The following is a 21,234-nucleotide window of genomic DNA, read 5'->3' as shown; positions in this document are numbered from 1 at the left end:
AACAGTTCTGCAGGAAAAGGTTCACAGAACCGACAAGAACGTCCACAAGAGTTTTTTTGTTCTCTTAATTTTTATTCAATAAAAGTAATTTTCTTTGTTTTCTAGTCGCTAAGGCTGAGTTTCATCACTTTTATTTTAACTAAGTAGCCAAAGGTTCACAAAAATGTCTAAAACAGGGTTGTCCAAACTTTTGGCCACCAGTAGTTTCAGTCAGCCAGTTGAAACTGCTCACAGAGTACAATGTTTTGTTATTATTATTGTTTTCTGTTCATGTTTAGTATGCGCCCCCCCCCCCCTGCAGAGTTCTGTTAGTGGCTTTGAGAAGTAGCTTCTGATGCTTTGGTTAACAATGCTCATAAATACCATATGTTTTATTTGATTATAACTATTTTTAAAGTCTTAGCGCTGCTTAATGGTCTTGTAAACCTTCTATAAAGTGATTATTTCTAGCTCAATGCAGTAGGTTTGTGATGGTGGGTTATAGTCTATAGGAGCAGCTGCTGACATCAGTCTAAATGCCAAACTGGCCATTCTGTGACATGTCAGCTGCTGTGACTCACAGGGCTGCAAAACTCATTTTAAAAGTTTTTTTTTATTTCATCAATATTGCAAATAGTCTAATTAGCTGTGTTATGAAGTGTAGTTGATATCTGGTATTATATTAGCAATATTAAATAGAATTTTAAAACATATAATTTTCTTAGGGATCAATTTATTCAAATTTCTCCCCGAAGGTTTAGAAGATAAATTATTTCCCAAACAGTCAGGATGACGAGGTTTGAACAATATGAATTATGACATGTAAGATCACATTCATGTTACATGAAGAAAAAGAAAAACCAACAACAGCAGCAGCTCCTGGTATGACTTTCCAAGGCAAGATCATCTGCTTCTTCTCCTAATGGAGAAATGACAGCTTCCCTGTCCTGCATGTAGGCAGCTGATCACCCAAAAGTAATGCCTCTGACAAAAGATGAGGAATCTGATTGGAGTAATAAAAGTGAAATGAAGGGGACAGATCAGTCTTGGCAGACAGCCGTCCGTCCCTGGGTCTTTGTGGATACTTGGACAGAGTGGTTTGACAGCTCTGCTGCTGGTGGAGGAGAGGATAATTATGCTTCAAAGCTCTCTGCAGAATAGAAGAACTGTTTGATGGGGATCACTCATGCAGCAGCATTGGTCACATGTCAGGGTAGATCATCCTGAATACAGACATGATGGTAAAACCAAGAGACAGAAGGCTGAAAGAGACATGCAGGAAGACACAGGAACACAAACCTTCCTTCTGGTGCCTAATAGGTACTGAAGTGATACATTTAGATTGTTCCAGAAATTGTTATAAATGGATTTCATAAGTTAACTGAATAAAAACAGACTGTAATATGGATTCTATGAAGTTTGTTGTAGTTCAATCTTAATATTTGAGGTATAGGTTTTATTATTTATTCTCTATTTATTACACAGCATTTAAATAAAGTTTCAACTACTTTTATTTGTTAAATTGTGACACATAATTGTAAAATTTTTATTGCACATGTTAATCTTGTTTTTGTTTTTAATGGAACTTTGGTTTCTACCTATCTATCTACGAATCTATTGATCAATCTATGACATATAACACACTGGGGAATAATAAAAAAATGTAAAAAATGTGGTCTCATACCCGTGCAAACCCTTAAACTAATACTTTGTTGAAGCAAAGTCTTTTTGGTTAGGAGTCTGTCAGCATCTCACATCTTCACCTGGCAACAGGTGCCCACTCTTCTTTGCAAAACATGCTCCAGATCTGTCTTATTGTAACGGAATCTCTTACAATATGTTTATAGGCATTTTGCTTTTCAGACATGTACATACGTTCATATGCACAAAAAAATAAAATAAATTCTCAGATACATAAATTTGCAAACCTGCAATATTTTGATTAAACAAATAAAGTGGTCAGACTTTCTGTAGGAAAGGGGTTTGTAAATCATTGTAGATCTAAAACCTAAAAAGGGTTTTGTATGTTTGCTTTATTAAAAGAAATTCAGTTTACAAATTCTTTTGGGCTCTATTTGATCTGTATTTATAAGTGGGTGGCCACACTTATGCAACCACATAATTTTATCATTTAGTTTTCCAACTAAAACATTTCAGTTGTACAGGTTATGGGTCACATTTAAGTTGGGAACAGTTCAAATTTTTTTATCTTGGTCCCCTTTTTTATATCAGAACATGGATGGCATTTTTCCAGGGATGTGGACTTATTATATCGACTGTAAACACTATGGATAATTCAACTATCACTCCTGTTTAAATGTAGGGCCGGGATGTTGGATTTGGGGGTGTTGGCTGCAGGATTCATCTGACTTACATGTCAGAAATCCCACTTACTTTGTGTTCCAGTTTATTTTTTACTTCTTGACATCTTGAATCTGTGTAGTATCCTGCTAGCTATGAATAGATGCACTCTCATAGCGGCTCATGTGTTTCTGGTTGTGTTTTTCAGGCTGTATTCGACTGTGTTGTGAACTCTCTGAAGAACGTTCTCAACATCCTCATCGTTTACATCCTCTTCATGTTCATCTTTGCCGTTATCGCTGTGCAGCTCTTCAAAGGCAAATTCTTCTACTGCACCGACGAGTCTAAGGGTCTGGAGAAGGACTGCAGGTGCATCAACAGTTCTTTATTATGTGTTACCACAATCAGCAGGGAGAACAAATATTAGTGACATCTGTTACCAGAACACATTCGGCCATAGTTACCTGTTGATTAAATGTTTGATTGTTACCTGTTATCCCCTCACCTTCCTTGCAGGGGTCAGTTTTTGGAGTATGATCGTGAAGAAGTGACGGCTCAGGCCAGAGAGTGGAAGAAGTATGAGTTTCACTACGATAATGTTCTCTGGGCTTTCCTAACGCTCTTTACTGTCTCCACTGGAGAGGGCTGGCCACTGTAAGTGATTAAAACGCATGTGTGTGTTAATTGTGTTGACGCCCTTTGTGACTGTATTGAAGTGACTGCTGAAGTATTTATACTCCTTAAACGTTTTAAGAATTTTGTTACATTACTGCCTCGTACTTTAATATTTTTAATGGAGTTTTATGTGATATACCATAAGCATTTTATCTCCCTTTTCCATACTAGATTAAAGCCCTCCTTGCATTTTGACACAATTTTGTGCAAGTTATTTCAGTTTCTCAGATCCACACTTTCCTGTATAAGAGGTCCTGGCCTGGGGTAGGACTGTGATATTGGTGGACCCTTTCTTGCGGTGTTCTAACTTCAACTTACCCACCATATTTAAGATCTACGTGTTGTTGTTTTCTAAGACGTTGTCCTCGGGTGATCGCCTGCTTTCTTTCCCTTGCAGATCGCTGGGTTTCAGTTACAACCACAAGCAAAAGAGCCAGTTGGGCATCCATCTTGTTTTGGATATGGGCTTCTTGGTCAGGCTTTGCTTGTTTGGCCTTTGGTTTCTTATTACTGCCACCTGCTGGACTGGAGGGCAACTTTGGCCAGGCCAACTTTGCGAGCATTTCCATTACAGTTTTTTTCATACTGGTACCTAGTTTTTTGGTCCTTGCTCCTGAGCAGGACTGCTACTCAATGATTGGCCATGGGACCAGGAGAAATGAGAACGTTTTGAAAGAGGTAGTGCAGGGAAAAGTTAATAAAACTCAAGATCGACTACAATATTATTAAGGACCACAATGGCTGCAGCGGGTTAAACCGAAATATAATTTTACTATTTACAGAGCATAAACCATGCCTGAAGGCTGAAAGAAGATAAAGGACTCATCAGCTTTCTGTATTACACACAGGCAGGGCACTGTACTTAATAACATCCTAAACCAGCAGATCAAACATAAAATCAGCTGTTCAGACACACAAATATATTGGCGGTCATTAAGCAAACCACCATCTGCAGGAGGAGGGAGCAGGCAATAGGCAGCTGCCCGTAATCAGACTGTCTGCTTCGGATCGAATGGGAGCACGAATACCCAATATCCAACCTAAAACGAACTTCACCGCAGTCAGAAGTCAGCAATTTTGCGCTTTAAAGTCCTTGTCCTCATTATTGCCATAGCTGAGACAAAAACATCCTCATAAAGCCCAAAATTGTGACTTCTTCAGGCAAACTTTGGAGCCTCACCATCAAGACAACAGCCTCTCTCCTCTCTGCTTCCCCTCACATCAGAACCTGCATGAGCCTTATTTTATAAGTTCTGGCTGGGCTGTGGTCCAGATAATTATCCTGTTATTTTATACATAAAGAAAACATATACATGACATCCTTGCATATACAATCATCCAAAAATTATTTGTATTTTGTTTATGAATTTTTTTATTTTCTATTTAATTGTTATTTATTTTTTATCATTTCACTCAGATTACTTTAATAATGTTAATAGCAGCACAGCAGTGCAATGACAGCTGGAGGTGGGGCTTCCAGCAGCTATAGCTCCAGCTGTCAGTGGGTCAGTGAAAACACAACTGGTACCATACAGAGTGTAACGAGACCGAGTGGAGCAGAGCCGCGCCGCCTAACTAGAGCCAGTGGAAAAGGGACAATAATGGTAGCAGCATCATGCTGTGGGGATGTTTTTTTTCAGCATGGACAAGAAATCTTAATACAGACTTTAGACTTGGGTGGAGGTTCGCCTTTTAGCAGGAACAATGAACCAAACATACAGCAAGAGCTACAATAGTATGGTTTAGATCAAAGCATATTCAAGTGTTGGAATGGTCCAGTCAAAGTCCAGAGCTAAATTTGATGTGGTAAGAATTGAAAATTGCTTTTCACCGATGCTCTCCATCTAATCTGAGCTTGAGCTATTTTACAAAGAGGAATGGGTAACAATTTCAGTCTTGAGATATGCAAAGCTGCTAGTCATACCACAAAAGATTTGCAGCTGGAATTGCAGCAACACCAATGGAAACGTATGTCACAGATTTAAGATTTTCATTTGTATAAAACCCATATATCATTTTCCTCCTACTTCACAATCATGCACTTTTTGTTGATCTATCACATTAAGAAAAAACATAAAGAAAATCTGCAAATGTTTAAGGGGTGTGAATACTTTAGCTAAGCGCTGCCTTGGATCAAATAGATAACAGAGTTGGCTGAATGGGCAGGAACAGGGATGGCTGATTTGGTGCAAATATTATGACTGATGAATTTTGCCCTTCAGTTCTGCCTCTCTGCCTGTTATCTAAACTATGCAGATGTTAAACTGCCCTTTGTGAAGGAGTTTGTCTTCATGCATTGTTGCCAACAGGAAAAGTAGGGAGTAAATTCATACCTAAGATTTACACAGGTTAGTTATTAGAGGTGAGGAATAAAAAGATGAATGTTAGCTGAGTAAGTAAAAAATGGCCAAACATAAATTTATAACATCAATAACGATGCTTTGTAAAACTACAGCTGCCGGTATTTAATTGGTTGGAAGCTTTGTGTAACTTTTAAAGCAAAATAATCAACATATTTTCTCTTAATTTCTGCTATTACTCATTGAAAAACTTACAAGAGCTTCACAAGGAGCAGTTAATTATGCAGCAGCTTATGGGAAATGTGCAGATGGTGATAAAAACAGGAGCCTGCACAAGCTGTTAAATACTCGCAGCAGGAGGATTGGATCCCACGTTGATTCTCCAGACACCTGTAATCTGTGAATATGTATTAGATCATTACATTTTACATGTCGAAGTCCTGCGGAAACCTATGATCTTTGCTTGCCCTGCGTGTGACTTTACATTGAACCATTTATAGTGCTGTGCAAAACTGTAAACAATTTGTTTTTTAATTTAGCACTTAGGAAGCTAGAATTAGTTGTGATCCAGGCTTTCTGAAGGTCTTTTCTCTGGACTTTGGCTGGTTTTTACATATTTTTTCCTAGGATTTGTACCTGATCATAATATCATGTTGTGTAGTTTGTGCTGAAAAGTAAAAAAAAAAAAAAGAGGTTGAACAGCAGGTTGTTCAGGTCCTAAAGCAGCAGAGCAGGCCCAGACCATCACACTGCCTCCACCATGTTTCACTGTCAATATGCCAGTAAATGTGATACTGGCCTTGATGCTCTTTTTGCTCAGCAGTGGTTTTGGCCCTGGAAGTCTCACATAGTGGCCATTTTTGCCCAGTCTCTCTTAAGTCAGGCAGTGAGACCTGCATTGCTTTAGATGATGTTCTGGGATCTTCTGTGACCTCCTGGATGAGCTGGTCATGCAGTCTTGGAGTAAATTTGGTTCTTACTGTAGTTCACTGGAGTCACAAAGCCGTAGAAATGGCTTTGCAACCCTTTCAGGACTGATAGATGCTAATGACTTTGTTTTTCATCTGTTCTTGAATTCATTTATTTTGGGGCATGTTACATCTTTTTAAGATGTTTTAGCCGATCTCATGTTGACTCAGACAGGTACTGGTTCAGTGATTCCTTCTCACTAAAGGTCTTAATCAGGCCTGGGTGTGGGTAGTGAGATTGAACTCAGCTTCCCAAAAAATATCTTAAATTATATTTAATTCATAACTTACCAAGGGAATGATTACTTTTCACATTTGCATAGCTTTTTGACCTTAATAACTCAAATCATCATTTAAAACTGAATTATGTATTTGGTCAGATTATATTTATCTAATGTTATTGTTTTTTGTTGATCTGAAACATTTAAAAGGGAGTAAAAGGGGGCAAATACTGGATATGAATATCTTGAAGGCTCCGGTGATGTCTGAAGGATGGCTGAAAAGCAAAAGGTGGAAATTTGCTTCAGAAAATATATCTGTGGATCCGAATGACTCATAGAAACAGAAACGCACAAAACCTTTGAACATGATCAGGTATTGCACTGAAAACAAAGTCCAAAAGAAGACTTCAGATGACTTTCAGAGAGCCTGGAAAACTACTTTAAAAGATAAGAAAGTCTGCGTCCATGGAAGGAAACGATGAATGACAGACATTTGTCTGATCTGTATTTCTCATCTCCTAATATGTTCTTTGGTAGTGGTTGAAAACCTCTGAGGGCTGTAATTATGTATTTAGTGACTGAGTCAGATGATTATCTCAGTACTGTTTTTATTTGCTTTCATAGCGCTCAGTTTTTCCAGTCTTTTATTTTGCGTCTCACTGGAATAAAGTTCTTTATTATCTTACAGAGCTCAATGAAAGCTGCAGGAAACAGAGCAGAGGAAGCGTTTTAATCTTTACAAATGCGTCAAAATGCATTAAAGTGCTTTATCTCCAAGTGGGTAATCTTCAGTCAGTTGCATATTTTCTTTCCAGGGTCCTGAAGCACTCTGTGGATGCCACATATGAAGATCAGGGCCCCAGCCCGGGCTTCCGCATGGAGACGTCCATCTTCTATGTGGTCTACTTTGTGGTGTTTCCTTTCTTCTTTGTCAACATTTTTGTGGCTTTGATCATCATCACCTTCCAGGAGCAAGGAGACAAGGCCATGTCGGAGTGCAGCTTGGAGAAGAATGAGGTGTTGTACCTTCTTTGGTTTTCTTCTTCAGATTTAATTCATGTAATCATCTGCATGCAACAGGGACAGACACTGCTCTTATATGCAGAAACTCCAGTTTCTAGCAAATGTTTGTTTGCACAACAAACATTTACCTCATTAGAACCTGGAGCTCAAGCTGGTCCTGTTAGAAATATAAACTCCACTCATCCCAACCCCAGCATGGTTTACAGAATAAGTAATTAAAAGGAGAACTGGAAGGATCCCTGGTGTGTAGCCAAATGTTTTGTCTTTAAATGTTAACTCTACTGGAGAATATTTGAGCTTTTTCTTCTCCACAAACAGAGGGCTTGTATTGACTTTGCCATCAACGCCAGGCCGCTTACAAGATACATGCCAGAGAACAAGCAGTCCTTCCAGTACAAGATGTGGAAGTTTGTGGTGTCGTCACCTTTCGAGTACGCCATCATGACTTTAATCGCCCTCAACACAGTCGTGCTGATGATGAAGGTCGGTTCTCACTCTTACTAATGAGGCAAAGTGCCAGTTCCTCTCAAATATCCCTCACCTGCTTAAAAGTAGCACACTGGCTGGGTCACATTTTAAATATGCAACTCTCACTGTTAAAGAAAAGATTCAAATGAATTAAACTCAGAGTAATTTATGTGTTGAATAATGTCAACCTTTTGCTTTTAAATTTTTTATCCATTTGTGATTGATAGGTCAGACCATCCTGTGGATGGAAACCATTTCACACATTTACAGTTGTCTGTATTTTTAATGGTGAAATTAGCAGATGTTTGAGCACACAGTTTGCTGAAAGGCTGAGGATACAATGATCATTTTATTATTAGGTATATATCATAATTTTTTCAATCTTTCCTTTTCAAATGTGTTCAGGCTTGTATCTCGTGATAGTTAGGAGAAATATAGAAAATAGTTTGGCAGAAAGTGTGTACTTAATGCTGATCGCTGCTTGGCTAACTGATTCTAATGTTGTTAGCTTAAGGCTAACTCATTTAAACAAATTAACATAGCTGAGCACATACTAGTGTAGCTTTTTATTACTTTTGTACATGGATTCAGAAATGTGGAGGTTTAAATCTGACTAAACGACATTCAGGACACAATGAAGCACCTAGCATCTTACTGCTGTGTTTCACTTGATGTCTGACTCACAAATCTGATCACTGAGGTGTTGAAGCACCACAGGGCGAAGCCACGACCAACATCGACCCTTCCTGACATGTTCAATGACTGATTCCTGTGCAGGATTGTGCATTATTTATGAATGATTGCAAAAGGTGCTTAATAGGAGATTTTCTTTTACATAATTTGAACCAGGCGAATCTAAAACTATGCCACGTGGATAGAGCATATTTACAGACAAAGAAGGTTTTTCATCTTAGATGCAAAGTGTATTTATTTTTTTGTACAGTTTTGGCTTAATTACTGCTCTGAGTGGGTTGTTCTTTCAGCAATTTGCATGTTTTAGAGTCTATATACTCCAGTTAAAGATTATTAAATTACTAAATTATTTGACGTTTATTTCAAAAATAGATTAATAACAATTAATCCGATTCATGGTTTCATCCCTAATATATAAATATATATATATACAGTGCTCTGCGAAAGTACTCGCCCCCCTTGAACTTTTCAACCTCTTGCCACATTTCAGGCTTCAAACATAAAGATAAAAAATTCTAATTTTTTGTGAAGAATCGACAACAAGTGGGACACAATCATGAAGTGGAATGAAATTTATTGGATGTATCGAACTTTTTTAACAAATAAAAAACTGAAAAGTGGAACGTGCAATATTATTCGGCCCCCTTGCGTTAATACTTTGTAGCGCCACCCTTTTCTTCAATTACAGCTGCAAGTCGCTTGGGATATGTCTCTATCAGTTTTGCACATCGAGAGACTGAAATTCTTGCCCATTCTTCCTTGCAAAAAGTTTGCTGCACTGAAAGTAAAGGGGCTGAATAATATTGCACAATCCACTTTTCAGTTTTTTATTTGTTAAAAACGTTTGACACATTCAATAAATTTCATTCCACTTCACGATTGTGCCCCACTTGTTGTTGATTCTTCACAAAAAATTTGAATGTTTGAGGCCTGAAATGTGGCAACAGGTTGAAAAGTTCAAGGGGGCCGAGTACTTTTGCAAGGCACTGTATATATATAGCAGATTACCAGAAGCTGAAGTTATAGTGATGCTCACCTCAGTTTTTTCTGTTTATATGTGGAAAAGTTTACAGACAGTAGGAGGTAGGTTGTTGTAAACAGGTTCATTTACACATGTAACAGAACCAATAAGTATTAATTATCACATACACAGAAAAACTTGTTGTGTTTTTTACACTTCAGGCGGATGGGCTGCCACATTTACAGTCATAGTTACCCAAAGAGAGTAAACGCCCCGGCTGAGGCTTCAGGCTTAGTCTTTTTCATTAATAATTACTTTTACCTTTTGATTCAATTCAGAGTCACTATTTACAGATGTAGAATGATCTATAAAGGTGTTAGACTCCTCAAGTCTGAATTGTATTCTACCAAATGAGGAGGTTTAAGAGAGAGTTGTACTCTCAAAACAAACAACACTGGAAAATCATCTTTGTTATGTCATAATTTGGTGCAGCTATTCTCCTGATGCTCTATTGCTTTTGATGAGGCAGTTTTTTTCCCTTTCGGTATCAAATTGAGTCATGGTAACAATTAGTCAGAAAAACTACCAATATTTCAGTGTCACGAGATGCGGAAACAGAAAATTACCTTTCTTGATGTACAGTTTTCAAGGATTTATGTCAAATAAATTATCTCCTCCCTAAAAGAGAAAATACCAAATTCTCTTACTGGAATTTCATGGTGAACTTAGAGTGGGACATCTCAGCAAGATTAAAACAGCTCCAGCCGACCCAACACAACATACCTGTTTATCTGAGATACCCACAGTGGCAACACAAACAGCCCACACAGATATTTGAGTGGGTTAGAGTGTAACTAACACCTGGGGTTGACAGATACATTTTCTCTATACATAAAGCTTTTAAGCAGGTGTGAGTAATCCAATGGCTATTAGCTGCATTTACTCTTTCAGGTACAGAATATTATGCAGATGCAGTCTGTCAGATTAAAACCGTATACTTGTTTTACCTTCTGTCCTCAGTTCTACGGAGCTCCAGTGGTGTACGAGTCTATCCTGAAATACCTCAACATCGTCTTCACTGGCCTCTTCACACTGGAGTGCATCCTCAAGATTATTGCTTTCAATCCACTGGTGAGCTGTTGAAGACAATCTGCCGTGCACTAAACTCTCGCTCTTTGTTCCAATGTTTTTATGTTCACAGTTACTATGGTAATGAGAGTTTCCTGCTTGTAAGGTTTTATGTTTGATCTGTTTAAGAGGGCCATTTTTTTCTGTTGCATGACCCCAGCTCTAAATAGTTGATAGCTTGACTATTAGTAGTAATTAGCTTGTTTGGAAGTCCCTTTTTATCTTGACCCTGATTAGCTGTTAGCTTGACCCTGATTAGCTGTTAGCTTGGCTCTGATTAGCTGTTAGCTTGATTTTGCTTAGGGATTAGCTTGACTAAAAATGGCCATCAGCTTTACCCTGATTAGTCATTAGCTAAGTTCCGATTATTAGTTTCTTGATTCACATTGACTGTTAGCTTGACTCCAAGTAACTGTTTAGTTGACAATAAACAGCTGTTGGTTTAGACTCAGATTGTTTGTGTGGCTAAACATTGGTTAGCATGACATAAAATAGTTGTGAGCTTAAAATATCTGCTGGACTCTAAGTATCTGTTAGCTTGACTCTGAATAGCTGTTAGCTTGAATATGAATATCAGTTAGCTTGACCTAATCAGGCATTAGCTTAACTGTGAGGAGATGTTAGCTAGACTCAGAGTAACTGTTAGCTTTACTGTAAGTAGCTTTTAGTTAGATTCTTAGTAGTTCTTTGTGTTTGTGTTGCCCTTGGCTTGACTCTGGGTAGCAATTAGCTTCACTTTAAGTAGTTTTTAGCTTGACACTGACTACCTGCCAGCTTGACATTAAGTAGGTTTTAGGTTGACTCTGATAGGCTTTTCGCTTGATTCTGAGTATCCGTTTCCTTGATTTTACTTGGATTTTAGCTTGATAATGTTAAACTTTTAGCTTGACTTTGAGTAGTCTGCCTGGGAGACTCCTTCCAGATAATTTCTCCCTAACTCTCCAAGGAGATCATCTTACCTGCTGTTTGTTGCAGGTAAGATACCGATTACTCTTAACTGAGGTGAACAAGCAGTAGGTTCTCAAACCTTATCCATTTCAGAGGTTTAATCTTTTACTTGAGTGGATGTTTATGAAATCAAACCAACCTAATTAATGTTAAAATATTCCCATTTTACAATGTCAGTATCCAATGAAAAACACATAACGTATCAGGTGTTAAAAGGATTTTTTCCATTTTTATTTCAGGAATGAATTAAAAGGAAGAAGCATAAATCTGCTCCTGACATGTTGCCGTCTGGTCTGCAGTGACGCGTTTCCTTTTCAGCTCAATTCCATTTACACGGCCCATTTATTAAATTGCTTTTCTCACACACCACTTACCTTCACCTGTTTCGCTGCTAAGCTCACATCTGCCTTTTTAAATGCTTGGCTGCTGTAGCGGGTCAAAGAAAACAGCTGTGGGGGTCTGGCAGAAACCTCCACCCTCAGGAACTGGATGATGGACCTGTCTGAAGGTGTTCAGGGTGCAAGAAACACCTCATGATTTATGCAGGAGATGGTGTCAGTGTTTATCTATTAGTATGTTTTCAGTTTGTATGTCATTTGTATTTTTTTTTGTAGAAGTCGAAGGGTCTCATTTCTTCCAGATGACTAAAATATAATAAATAACCCAGGATATTTACCGTAAAAGTTCTATTTATTTTATTGCTAACAGCCTAATTTGTGTCTGTGTTTCAGAACTACCTGAAAGAACCCTGGAATGTGTTTGACTTTGTGACTGTGATTGGGAGCATCACAGACATTTTGTTCACAGAGATAAATGTAAGACCTGCAGCCACCTTTGTGCAATGTTACATGTCAATGCATCCAACAGATAATTACCAAACTTCAGTGTACCATCACTGCTATGGAGAACAGTTTCATTTAAAATTAAATAAATAAACAAATACTGCTGTTGATAAATTATTAATAAATATTCCATGAAATGAATAAATATCTCCATGAAATAAAACAAAATAATTATGTTAAAAGAAATGTTCATCTTATTTTATTTAATTAATTTCAAAATGTATTTAATTTACTTAAAGATTTATTTATTTATCAATTTATCTATTTATTTATTTATTTATTTCATATTGCAGTTTTATTTTGTGACACTTTTATTTTGTAAATCTACTTTACGTATTTCAGTGACTTTTACTTTTTAACCTCGTTTTTCATTTTAAGCTCTTTTTATTTCATGTTCTGATATTCAAATGAGGGGGCAGAGTTTTATCTGCTGGGTGGCGCTGGGACGGCAGGGCCGAGCTCAATTCGTGGCGGTGGCCGGCAGAAGACAGCATGCCAGAGCCGGTGCCAGACCGGCCATAAAAGCCTGCCATGGCGGTTGCCGCTGTTTTTTGTGCAAACCAATGGTGATTATCGGCAAACCGGATGTCATTATTGTTATAGCCTGTTACTTTTAAATGATGATGTCTTTATTGGTTTTTATTTAATAAACAGCGTTGGATGGTAAATAAATAGCACTATGTGTGTGTATGACGTGCTGAAAGGATGACGAAAATTTATCGCACAAACAGCTTCCACAAAAACAGCAGCACAAAATAAAACTGCATTATGAAATAAATAAATAAATATATATATATATATCGTTCGTTCGTTCGTTCGTTCGTTCGTTCGTCGTCTTCCGCTTATCCAGGACCGGGTCGCGGGGGCAGCAGACTCAGCAGAGACGCCCAGACGTCCCTCTCTCCAGACACCTGCTCCAGCTCCTCCAGGGGGAGCCCAAGGCGTTCCCAGGCCAGCCGAGAGACATAGTCCCTCCAGCGTGTCCTGGGCCGTCCCCTGGGCCTCCTCCCGGTGGGACGTGCCTGGAACACCTCCCGAGGAAGGCGTCCAGGAGGCATCCGGTATAGATGCCCGAGCCACCTCAACTGGCTCCTCTCAATGTGGAGGAGCAGCGGCTCTACTCCGAGCTCCTCCCGGATGGCCGAGCTCCTCACCCTATCTCTAAGGGAGTGCCCGGCCACCCTACGGAGGAAGCTCATTTCAGCCGCTTGTATCCGTGATCTCGTTCTTTCAGTCATGACCCAAAGTTCATGGCCATAGGTGAGGGTAGGAACGTAGACCGACCAGTAAATTGAGAGCTTTGCTTTTCGGCTCAGCTCTCTCTTCACCACAATGGACCGGCACAGCGCCCCCATTACTGTGGCAGCTGCACCGATCCGTCTGTCGATCTCCCGCTCCATTCTTCCCTCACTCGTGAACAAGACCCCGAGATACTTAAACTCCTCCTCTTGAGGCAGGAACTCCCCTCCAACCTGAAGAGGACAAGCCACCCTTTTCCGGTTGAGTACCATGGCCTCGGACTTGGAGGAGCTGATCCTCATCCCAGCCGCTTCACACTCGGCTTCGAACCGCCACAGCGCATGCTGTAGGTCTTGGCTAGAGGGGGCCAGCAGGACCACGTCATCCGCAAAAAGAAGAGACGAAATCCACTGGTCCCCATACCAGACCCCCTCCGGCCCTTGGCTGCGTCTAGAAATCCTGTCCATAAAAGTTATGAACAGGACCGGCGACAAAGGGCAGCCCTGCCGGAGTCCAACATGCACTGGGAACAGGTCCGACTTAGGGCCGGCAATGCAGACCAAACTCCTGCTCCGCTCGTACAGGGACCGGATGGCCCCTAATAAAGGGCCCCCGATTCCATACTCCTGGAGCACCCCCCACAGGGCATCACGAGGGACACAGTCGAATGCCTTCTCCAGGTCCACAAAACACATGTGAACCGGTTGGGCAAACTCCCATGAACCCTCGAGCACCCTGTAGAGGGTATAGAGCTGGTCCAGTGTTCCACGGCTGGGACAAAAACCACACTGTTCCTCCTGAAGCCGAGGTTCGACTATCGGTCGGACTCTCCTCTCCAATACCCTGGCGTAGGCCTTACCAGGGAGGCTGAGGAGTGTGATCCCCCTGTAGTTGGAACACACCCTCCGGTCCCCCTTCTTATAAAGGGGGACCACCACCCCAGTACTGAGGTACTCAGGGCGGATCTCATCCACCCCCGAAGCCTTGCCACCGCGGAGCTTTTTAACCACCTCGGTGACTTCAGCCTGGGTGATGAAAGAGTCCAACCCCGAGTCCCCAGCCTCTGTTTCCACCACGGAATGCGTGATGGCAGGATTGAGGAGATCCTCGAAGTACTCCTTCCACCGCCCGATAATGTCCTCAGTCGAGGTCAGCAGTCTCCCGCCCCCACTATAAACAGTGTTGGCAAAGCACTGCTTCCCCCTCCTGAGGCGCCGGACGGTTTGCCAGAATCGCTTCGAGGCCAACCGGTAGTCCTTCTCCATGGCCTCACCGAACTCTTCCCAGGCCCGAGTTTTTGCCTCTGCCACAGTCCGGGCCGCAGCACGCTTGGCCTCACGGTACCCGTCAGCCGCCTCAGGAGTCCCACAAGCCAACCACAGCCGATAGGACTCCTTCTTCAGCTTAACAGCATCCCTTACTGCCGGTGTCCACCACCGGGTTCTGGGATTGCCGCCACGACAGGCACCGCAGACCTTATGGCCGCAGCTATGGGCAGCAGCATCGACAATAGATGCAGAGAACATGGTCCACTCGGACTCTATGTCTCCAACATCCCCCGGGATCTGGTCGAAGCTCTCCCGGAGGTGGGAGTTGAATACATCCCTGGCCGAGGGCTCCGCCAGGCGTTCCCAGCAGACCCTCACTATGCGCTTGGGCCTGCCGAGTCTGTCCGGCTTTCTCCTCCTCCAGCGGATCCAACTCACCACCAGGTGATGATCAGTGGACAGCTCAGCCCCTCTCTTCACCCGAGTGTCCAAAACATGCGGCCGAAGGTCTGATGATACGACAACAAAGTCAATCATCGACCTCCTGCCTAGGGTGTCCTGGTGCCAAGTGCACTGATGGACACCCTTATGTTTGAACATGGTGTTCGTTATGGACAATCCGTGACTAGCACAGAAGTCCAATAACAAAACACCACTCGGATTCAGATCGGGGAGGCCATTCCTCCCGATCACGCCTCTCCAGGTGTCACTGTCGTTTCCCACGTGGGCGTTGAAGTCCCCCAGCAGAATAATGGAGTCCCCGGGAGGGGCACTTTCCAGCACCCCCGACAGGGACGCCAAGAAGGCAGGGTACTCTGCACTACCACTCGGCCCGTAGGCTGAAATGATAGTCAGAGACCTCTCCCCAACCCGAAGGCGCAGGGATACATCCCTCTCATCCACTGGGGTAAACCCCAACACGAGACGGCTGAGCTGGGGGGCAACAAGCAAACCCACACCAGCCCGCCGCCTCTCCCCGTGGGCCACTCCAGAGTAGAAGAGAGTCCAACCCCTCTCAAGGAGATGGGTTCCAGAGCCCACGCTGTGCGTGGAGGCGAGCCCGACTATTTCTAGTCGATATCTCTCGACCTCCCGCACAAGCTCAGGCTCCTTCCCCCCCAGCGAGGTGACATTCCACGTCCCTAGAGCCAGCCTAAGCATCCGGGGATCGGGCCGTTGAGGTCTCCACCTTCGTCACCACCCAATCCTCTTTGCACCGGTCCCTGACGGTTCCCCCTGCAGGTGGTGGGCCCACTGGGGGATGGCCTCGCGTCTCTCGTTCGGGCTTGGCCCGGCCGGGTCCCGCGAGGAGCAACCCGGCCACCAGGCGCTCTCTGACGAGTCCCGACCCCAGGCCTGGCTCCAGGGTGGAACCCCGGCTCCGCCGGGCGACGTCACGTGCCTCGATATTGTGTTCTTCATGAGGGGTTCTTGAACCATTCTTTGTCTGACCCATCACCTAGAACCTGTTTGCCATGGGAGACCCTACCAGGGGCATTTAGGCCCCAGACAACATAGCCTCTATGATATATATATATATATATATATATATATATATATATATATATATATATAAATCTTTAAGAAAATTAAATAAATCTTTAAGTGAATTAAATACATTTTTAAGTAAATTAAATAAATCTTGAAATGAATTAAATAAAACAAGATAAAAATTTCTTTTAACATAATTATTTCGTTTTATTTCATGGAATATTTATTAATAATTTATCAATAGCAGTATTTATTTATTTAATTTTGCATGAAACTGCTATCCATACACTGCTGCATGGGGCAGATTTAAATTAATGTGTTAATCTGGTAAAATTAAAAATGAAATCATATTAGCTTGTATGTAGTATTTTTATTTTGATAGTATATTCATTTCTGAAAAGATTTGGTCAATTCAATAAAAAATATTTGATTTCCAGATTAATAGGATTATCTACAACTTTGAACAGATGAAATGAAAAGGGATTTGCGTTGTTTTTCCACCCTTTAGGGCAGTAAAAGAAGCCATGCTCTGTCGTACTCTCGTGGTCTCAGTCCTTAAATCAAAAGCTTTCATAATCTTCATAGGGAAACAAAATAAAATCTCCAAAACATACAACCAAGTCACAGCAGCTAACATACAGATGTGCTGAAAATTGGTAATTCCAATTTAACGTGCAGAAAAAAACTGCACGAGCATTAAAAAAAGGATGTAAGGACTGAGGCTGGCCGATGTGGTTTCCCGTGTGTCAACGCCTGCTGTGTTTTTCCTCATGAGGACATCAGTCTTCTTTTCTGTCTCCCTTTTCGCTTCTCTTATTTCTGTTTGGCTGTTTCCATCATCTGCTGTGTCTATCCTGGCGCCTGTGCCCTCACTCTGCCTCCTCTGTCACATCTGACACCTCTAGACGGTAAGTGGCTTTTCTTGTTGCCTGCTGGTTCTTCCTTTTTTCCTTCCAGTTCCCCTGTCAGTGTGTGTGTTGTTCTCTCCGGCAGTCTCAGTTGAAACTGTTGGCTAAATCCTCGGCAGGACATAATATTAGAGAAGAGATGAACCGAGAGCTTCAGCTGTAACTAGTCCATCTACTGCACTTGCAGTCCTAATGTTAAACAAGAAATTTAAAAAATGAATGTAATCCCATCTCCTGAAGTTTAACAGAAGGATTCTGGCTACAGCGTTGGTAAGAATTGCAGAAAAGCTCAACACAGGCATGAATAACCTATTAATGTTGGGTTTTTAATTATTTGTTTGAGCAAATGCTTGTTTAAATGTCCCTTTGCAAATGTTGCCTATGGCACATGATTTTTATAGCCACCAACAAGCTTTAACCAATCTTCTCGGGAGAAGAGTAGCAGCAGCATCATCATTTGTAGCTATCTTGTTAATTGGTTTGTTTTTCGGCTTTTAATAGAATATTCCACAAATTTTCAGTAGGGCTGAGGTCAGAGGCCTTCTAGAAGCTTGATGTTTGCCTGCAGTATCCATCCTAAGACTAGTTTTGATGCATGGTTTGTGTCATTGTCCTGTTAAAACACCCTCTGGCATCAAGTTTTAACCATCTAGCTGTTGATTCGAGAAAAAGTTGAAGAGCTTGGAGGCAGTGCTGCTTCTTCTCTATTCCATCCACTTTGTACAATGCACCCGTGCCACTAGCAGTGAAAGAGGCCCACAGGATGATGATAACAGGTGCTACACTGTTCAGTGTTCTCCTTCAAACTCACTCCTTATCAATGGGGCCAACAGGATCCATCTTTGTCTCATCTGTCCATAAAACGTTTCTCCAGATGGCACTTAGCTTGTTCTTGTGAGAAGTTACAAATTCATTTAAACTTGGAAGGTGTTGATTGTTTTGCCTTGTGCTGTCTTTTCAGTTGTTGCCATACTGTAGTCTTGGTAATTCCTGTAGGGTTCATGAACACCCTGACCAATTTCCTTTCATCTAAAGATGACAGTTTCTGTAAAAGTTGTCTAAACTTGGACACAATTGAGTGCTTAAAAGACAGTCATCCCAAAGACCCAACTTTAACTTTATTGAAAGTTTGTGGACTATACTTAAAACCTTGGTCAGTGCTAGGAAACCAACCAATTTAAATCAACTCTGCCAATTCAGCCAAGAAGAGTGGTCAGATATCCAGACAGAATAACACCAGAGGCTCACTGATGGCTGTGGAAAGTGTGCAGTTGGGGTGCAGCTTACCTGGGGACATTAAGGAGGAGTCAGGATGAGCTTTTTAAACCAAAGAACACTGTACCAACCGTCAAACATGGTGGTGGCGGTATCATGCTGTGGGATTGATTTGCCACCCTTGATGCTGGTGCATTGCTGAACGTGGATGGAATAATCAAGTAGGACCATCAACACCAATCAACAACAAAACTGAAGACACAACTGGGTGTCCCAACAGGACAGTGATCCAAAACACGAACAAGAACTGGTGTTGAAATGGATCAAGAAGACAAACATTAAGCTTCTGGAGTGGTTTGTGAGGATCTCCATCCTCATCCTCAGTGTTTAATTTAAATGAACTCTTCCAGTTCTGCCAAAACGAGTGGTCAGTTATTCAGCCAGAAGCTTGTTGATGGCTACCAAAAGTGTGTGGTTGTGGTGCAGCTTTCTCAGAGACATTTTCCAGATCTCATTTTAGCTGTTTGCGGACCTAATCCTTGTTTTTAATAATCATTGTGGTTACATGTAGGTAAACATTTCTTCCTGTTAGAAGAACAGTTCAGATAAATCTTTAAAAGCACAAATGAATACAGCATTCATACATGAGTGGATGTAGCTTCTGATCTTTGCTGTTTGCTTGAGGGCGTTTTGCAAGTTCTTGTAAAATGTAAGACATAGAGAACATGTATGTTCGAATTCCTCACAGGGATTTTTTTCTTCCAGAACAAGTTGATAAACCTGAGCTTTCTGAGGCTGTTCAGAGCAGCTCGTCTCATCAAGCTGCTGCGACAGGGCTACACCATCCGTATCCTGCTTTGGACCTTCGTTCAGTCCTTCAAGGTGAGTAAAAAAAAGCAGTTGCATCTGTTTGTGGGCGACTGAAGTGAGTTAATGTGCGAATGGCGAATAATCATGTTTAAGAGGAAAAGATAAAAGCATTTTTCTCTGGAAATGCAACTAATTAGCCACTTTAATCGAATGTGCTTCACTCTTGAACAAACGCACTGATGCACCTTAGGAAATAGATGCGGTGCTTCCTTTAAATTCCAGCTAAATACCCCCACGGCAGACAGCAGTTGGGATTTCCACACTCTGCCGATTAGCTCTCTAAATCCCCTTGGGAGAAGTTGAGTTATATGTGGAGCGCCGGGGACACAGCTCAGAGAATTTATAGGAGGTTTAATGTCAGTGGTGAGAGCTTTCAAGCCCAGCAGCAACAGACAGACAGTAGCTGTGGAGTCTTAAAAGGTGGCTATTTAATTACAGCAACTGTTCGCCTACTCCTCGCAGCGTTATAAATAGCCGGTCATAGGAATCAGCCCGGCCGCTCGTGTTCCTAAATAAAAGCAAAAACTCTGACAAAGGGAGCTCGTCCCCTGTGGAGAATCGTGTTAGTGTTCCTGTGAGTACAGACAAGGCTAAAGAGATTAAAAAGGAGGCCGAGGAAATAATAAATGTGGATTTATATGATGTCTGTTTGGAAGAGAAGTATATTTACATGTCTTTCTGTTTGTTTTCAGGCCTTGCCATATGTCTGCCTGCTTATTGCCATGTTGTTCTTCATCTATGCCATCATTGGGATGCAGGTAAATGGCAACGATGAGAAACACCAACCTCTATGAATCCGTCAGGATTCCTGTAAAACATGGATGCTCTGTTGCCATCAAAGAACTGAGAGTCACATCTATAGTACCACACTTTCATTGTTTTTTCTATTTTACTTCCACCAAGACTTTTTTGTAATCTTGGTCTTGATCAACAGTTGTTCTTGAGGCTTTCTGAGAGCCTTTCAGCCTGGCTTGTTGGGAGAAAACTCTCAGATAAACCTGCAAGAAAACCTGATGGTGCTTACGGGTCAGCAGGATGGACACACAGACAGGAATATGCATATTTAAAAGAAGGCTTCGGGCTTGTGTCAGGGGCCACAGTGGGACAGTCACATGTCTTAGTAGTGATCTAAATGCATGTTTGGTACTCACTCATTCCCTTTACTTTTCAACACACACTTCTTGTCTTTTATTTCCTCTAAGGTTTATATATTTAAATCTGTGTGTGTAGAGGAAAACTAACTATAGAGATCACGTTTAACACACCATCCCCATAATGACATACGGTGTTGGCAGCATCATGCTGTGGGGATGCTTTTCTTTAGCAGGGACAGGGAAGCTCCTCAGATCTATTGTGGAGATGAATAGAGTCAAATAAAGGGCAATTCTGTAAGCAAACCTTTTAGAGGCTGCAAAAGAGTTGAGTCTGGGACAGAGATTTACCTTCCAGCAGAACAACATAACAAATACAGCCTTTCCACTGCAAGGTTTAGGTGGTGTTAAAATGGCTCAGTTAAAGTCCAGACTCAAATCTATTTCAAGATTTTTGGCGAGACTGAAAACTGATGTCCACTCACTCTCTCCATCCAATCTGACTGAGCTGAAGCTGCCGTGGAAAGGAGAACTGGCAGAAAAGCTGGTAGAGACATACGCAAAAAGACTTAAAAGGTGGTTCTACAAAGTACTGACTCATTTGGGCTAAATTCAGATTCACGGCCCACTTTTAAGATTTATCAT

The 21,234-nt window shown here is 41.5% G+C and overlaps 1 protein-coding gene across 1 annotated transcript in view; it reads left to right on the top strand.

Moving 5' to 3' along the window:
• Positions 1 to 21,234, top strand: part of cacna1bb (calcium channel, voltage-dependent, N type, alpha 1B subunit, b) — a 214,162-nt gene that overhangs the window by 152,620 nt on the left and 40,308 nt on the right. Inside the window, exons 28-36 of the mRNA XM_047372543.1 lie at positions 2,489 to 2,649; positions 2,797 to 2,934; positions 7,260 to 7,461; positions 7,786 to 7,950; positions 10,610 to 10,720; positions 12,397 to 12,480; positions 17,411 to 17,413; positions 19,394 to 19,510; positions 20,191 to 20,256. Coding sequence (XP_047228499.1) covers positions 2,489 to 2,649; positions 2,797 to 2,934; positions 7,260 to 7,461; positions 7,786 to 7,950; positions 10,610 to 10,720; positions 12,397 to 12,480; positions 17,411 to 17,413; positions 19,394 to 19,510; positions 20,191 to 20,256 — 1,047 coding nt within the window. The remainder of the gene's footprint in view (positions 1 to 2,488; positions 2,650 to 2,796; positions 2,935 to 7,259; positions 7,462 to 7,785; positions 7,951 to 10,609; positions 10,721 to 12,396; positions 12,481 to 17,410; positions 17,414 to 19,393; positions 19,511 to 20,190; positions 20,257 to 21,234) is intronic.

The sequence above is a fragment of the Girardinichthys multiradiatus genome, chromosome 8 (genome assembly GCF_021462225.1).
Source record: "Girardinichthys multiradiatus isolate DD_20200921_A chromosome 8, DD_fGirMul_XY1, whole genome shotgun sequence".
NCBI lineage: Eukaryota > Metazoa > Chordata > Actinopteri > Cyprinodontiformes > Goodeidae > Girardinichthys > Girardinichthys multiradiatus.
This window is presented reverse-complemented; position numbering and strand designations above follow the sequence as displayed.